The sequence below is a fragment of the Aptenodytes forsteri genome, unplaced genomic scaffold (assembly GCF_000699145.1).
Source record: "Aptenodytes forsteri isolate BGI_AS27 unplaced genomic scaffold, ASM69914v1 Scaffold15, whole genome shotgun sequence".
Classification (NCBI taxonomy): domain Eukaryota; kingdom Metazoa; phylum Chordata; class Aves; order Sphenisciformes; family Spheniscidae; genus Aptenodytes; species Aptenodytes forsteri.
Genome location: NW_008795129.1, coordinates 4,058,309 through 4,061,677, shown reverse-complemented (window position 1 = coordinate 4,061,677; position 3,369 = coordinate 4,058,309). Strand labels below are relative to the sequence as shown.

Sequence of the window (3,369 nt, the reverse complement as noted above, 5' to 3'; positions counted from 1 at the left end):
GTGCCCAGTAGCAGGCAAAGACTTCTTGCCGTTCCCATGTCCCAGAACAGTGACGTTGGCAAATGCTATTGTACCAGCTGAGGTGCTGAGATGCAGAACAGAGGAGGCAAGTGCTGCATCAGAACCAGTGCCACGTTGTATCGGAAAAAACTCTCTGAGTTAACCTTTCATAATTCAGTTGCCACAGATCTGATTGCAGGTTTCTGATATTCAGGCAAAGGTCCATATTTCATTTGGTCTTGGCAGTAAAAGTGAGATGATCAGTAAAACCCATTTGTTTCTCAGGCCTAACATGCTTTGATCGGTGATGTTGCTAGTGTAGCAATGGGATGTTTTCCCCCCCAAGTAATGCAAATGTTGTTGGCTTAAGAGAAGAAAAAATGATTCCATCAAATCTGGTTGCTGTTGCAGACAGCGACTCAACATTGCTCCTTGCCTGACATACTGAGTTCTCTTGAACTGTACCACCAATTAATTTGCTCTGGGATTGGTTGGGTTTTTTTTTATTTTTCATCAACCTATGCAGGCTTCTCGTATGAGTTTTAACAGCTCTGTTCGTAACCTGTTTGTTATCTCTGACAGATCTGTTCTGCTTGGTCAACTGCTTCATCGCCTGTGTTTATTTTGTTCAAATTCCCAAAATGGTGACTATACACTGCAGCATCAACTGGGTCAGGATACTCTCGGGGTATAATTGTTTCCACTCAAATGATTTCCAGTCTGTTTCTCTAAGCTGTGAATGTGAAGGTATGAGTTTGTTTACCTTATTTTCATGGCTTCTGGCTGAAACACAAGGATTCTTACAAAATTTAAAACTCTGCAAACTTAAATCTGGGTAACTGATCCACGAAGGGACAAATAACTGGCGTTTCTCCACCAAAGTGGAAATGGTAGGCTGGCTCTCAGCTTGGGTTTAGACCAATGCAGCGTGTCTGAGTACTAACCATGTGTACGAGGTCCTGCAGGCTGACAACTGTAGCCTTTAGGTATACGCTGCTGAGCTTGAGTGCTTCACTGCTGTCCTCCTGTCTTGTGCAAATTGTTAGCCTGGGGATGGTGCGGATGCAACAGCTGAGTCAGGATCTGAGCTGTGACTTAGCTAGTTCCTTCACACTGACTAGGGAACTGCCAGTGATTGTCCCTCCTGTAGGCTTTAATGAAGAGCGAACGCCACCACCTTAGTGCCTGGTTGAGAGCCAGACCTATAATAACGAGTAACACAAGGAATCCCAGCTAATCATCTCCTTTTGGTGGATCTGCACAGTGGCTCAATTTAAATGCTGTCACCCGGCCTCCACCGACGTCCACTCCACCTGTACTTTTAAAGCTGCTGCTGTGTATTACCTTTTTCTGGTCCATGGAGTAATAGCCTTTTAGGTGCGATACGGGCCACATAGGAACTGTACTTTCCTTCCAAAATAAAAACTAAACTAATTGCAGTTTGTTTCTCTCCAGCTGCCTTTTGGGGAGATATCGCTTTAGATGAAGATGATCTGAAGCTGTTTCAAATAGACAGAACTGTTGACTTAACAAAGCACTCAGATGGCAACGCAAGACACACTTCAGGTAAGGGCAGCCCTGGGGTGGCGATGCCTTCTTTCCCCTGGTTTTATCCTTAGGGAGGAAGGAGTTCCCTCTCACTCGTGATGCCTGTTCCCACAGCCAGGGAGGTGCATGCAGAGCTTAACTATGTGACTGAGGGTGGGATCCAACTCTGAGCTTTGTTACATAAAAACCGAGTCGCATTTGACGTAGCCAATCCTATCTTGTCTGAGGGAGAAGATTTTCAAATTTACAGCACTGGTCTCTTTCCACGAGGAACTGTCTCTCTGCTAATTTGGAAGGAAATGTGTTTGAAATAGGGACACTCAGTTTGGCATTAATTTTGACTCTTATTGTCCTCCCCCCTTTTCGTGCAATGTATGATCTTAATGGAATAATGCATTTTTTCAGCTGTCTACCTAGGTAAAACCCGCTGCAGTCTTGCATACAGACCACCCTTGAAGTGATGTTATAATTGAAACAGGTTAACAATTGTGCTGATTTTTCTGTAAAGCCCATAGATGGGGTAACATATGCTAGTGTTGCCCACCTACACAGCTCTTACGTATGCTCAGTCTTGTGCCAGACCAGAGTTGTTTCTTGACTCAGGAGCTCTGACTGGACTCCAGCTCTAATGGTCCCTGAAACACTCTGCAACTGGTTTGGAGGGTTTGGAGGGCTCCCTGCAGTATTGTTGCCTCTACTCTACTTTATGCTGGCAAGAGAGAAATTGTTGGAAGTCTGAGCTCTGAGACACACTGGAAAGACTGGAGACAGAGCAGGTCAGGACAAACTTCTTTTCTCTCTCTGCTGATATGCTGTTAGGTTAGCAAGTAGGATGAAAGATTGGGTAGAGGCAAATCACTGAAATCACATTTTTACCTGACCGCTGTGCATCTCAGTTCATACTGTATCATTCATAAGGACTGGTGGATGATTCTGTATCCTTGTGACTGCCTAGCTTTAGTTTCAGAGCATCTAAGCACTGTGTAGGTCCTGTTCTGGGGATCCACGCTCCAGCTTGCTGTTGGGCTGAGTATGAAAGATGTCACATCCACCTCCCAACAGAGAGGCATGCTTTTGATGTTGATGTAACTGATTAAACTCATGCAGATGGTGAAATTCTGGGCAGAGGAGGGCTGTCCAGTTCTTCAGATTACGGATTGCTCCCTGGAAATGCAATTATCCTGCGTTGTCATGTCACTTAGCCCATTCGTGTCATGTTTCGGGCTGTGGCACGTTCTCGGGTGATAGGTGATTAGGAGTAGGTTGCCTTCAGAGCAGAAGGTAAACCAGAAAATGAGGACTGGGTAAGTAGGACAGGCAGCGTTCATCTCTTCTACATCCCTTTGTCAGCTCCTGAAGTTAAACAAGGAGACTGCTGGGGAAGCAAAGCCAGACGATGTTTGACTGTATTAGTTTGCTATGGTGGCTTTTTCAGTTGTCGTATCTAGCACATTTCTTTCACTCAGCACTGATGCCAGACCCGCACCATCTGTCAAATGAACTGAATTTTATAACCCACATCTGTATCATGTAATGCAGGTGCTGGTCTCACAACCATAGCTCATGTTGTGTGGTTGGATTAGACTCTTCCTGGCACCTTTTATACACTTCAAACTCATACACTTCAAACTCATTTGAAGACAATTTACCTAAAGAAAAATAGAATAGAATAGAATAGAATAGAATCACTGAGGTTGGAAAAGACCTCTAAGATCATCGAGTCCAACCGTCGACCCAACACCACCACCCACTAAACCACGTCCCTAAGTGCCTCATCTACTCGTCTTTTAAATACCTCCAGGGATGGTGACTCAACCACTT

At 44.8% G+C, this 3,369-nt stretch overlaps 1 protein-coding gene across 1 annotated transcript in view; it reads left to right on the top strand.

Annotated features, from left to right (window-relative positions):
• Positions 1-641: 641 nt before the first annotated feature.
• Positions 642-3,369, top strand: part of TLL2 (tolloid like 2) — a 63,989-nt gene continuing 61,261 nt past the window's right edge. Inside the window, exons 1-2 of the mRNA XM_009277984.1 lie at positions 642-747; positions 1,456-1,566. Of these exons, the coding sequence (XP_009276259.1) occupies positions 642-747; positions 1,456-1,566 (217 nt within the window). The remainder of the gene's footprint in view (positions 748-1,455; positions 1,567-3,369) is intronic.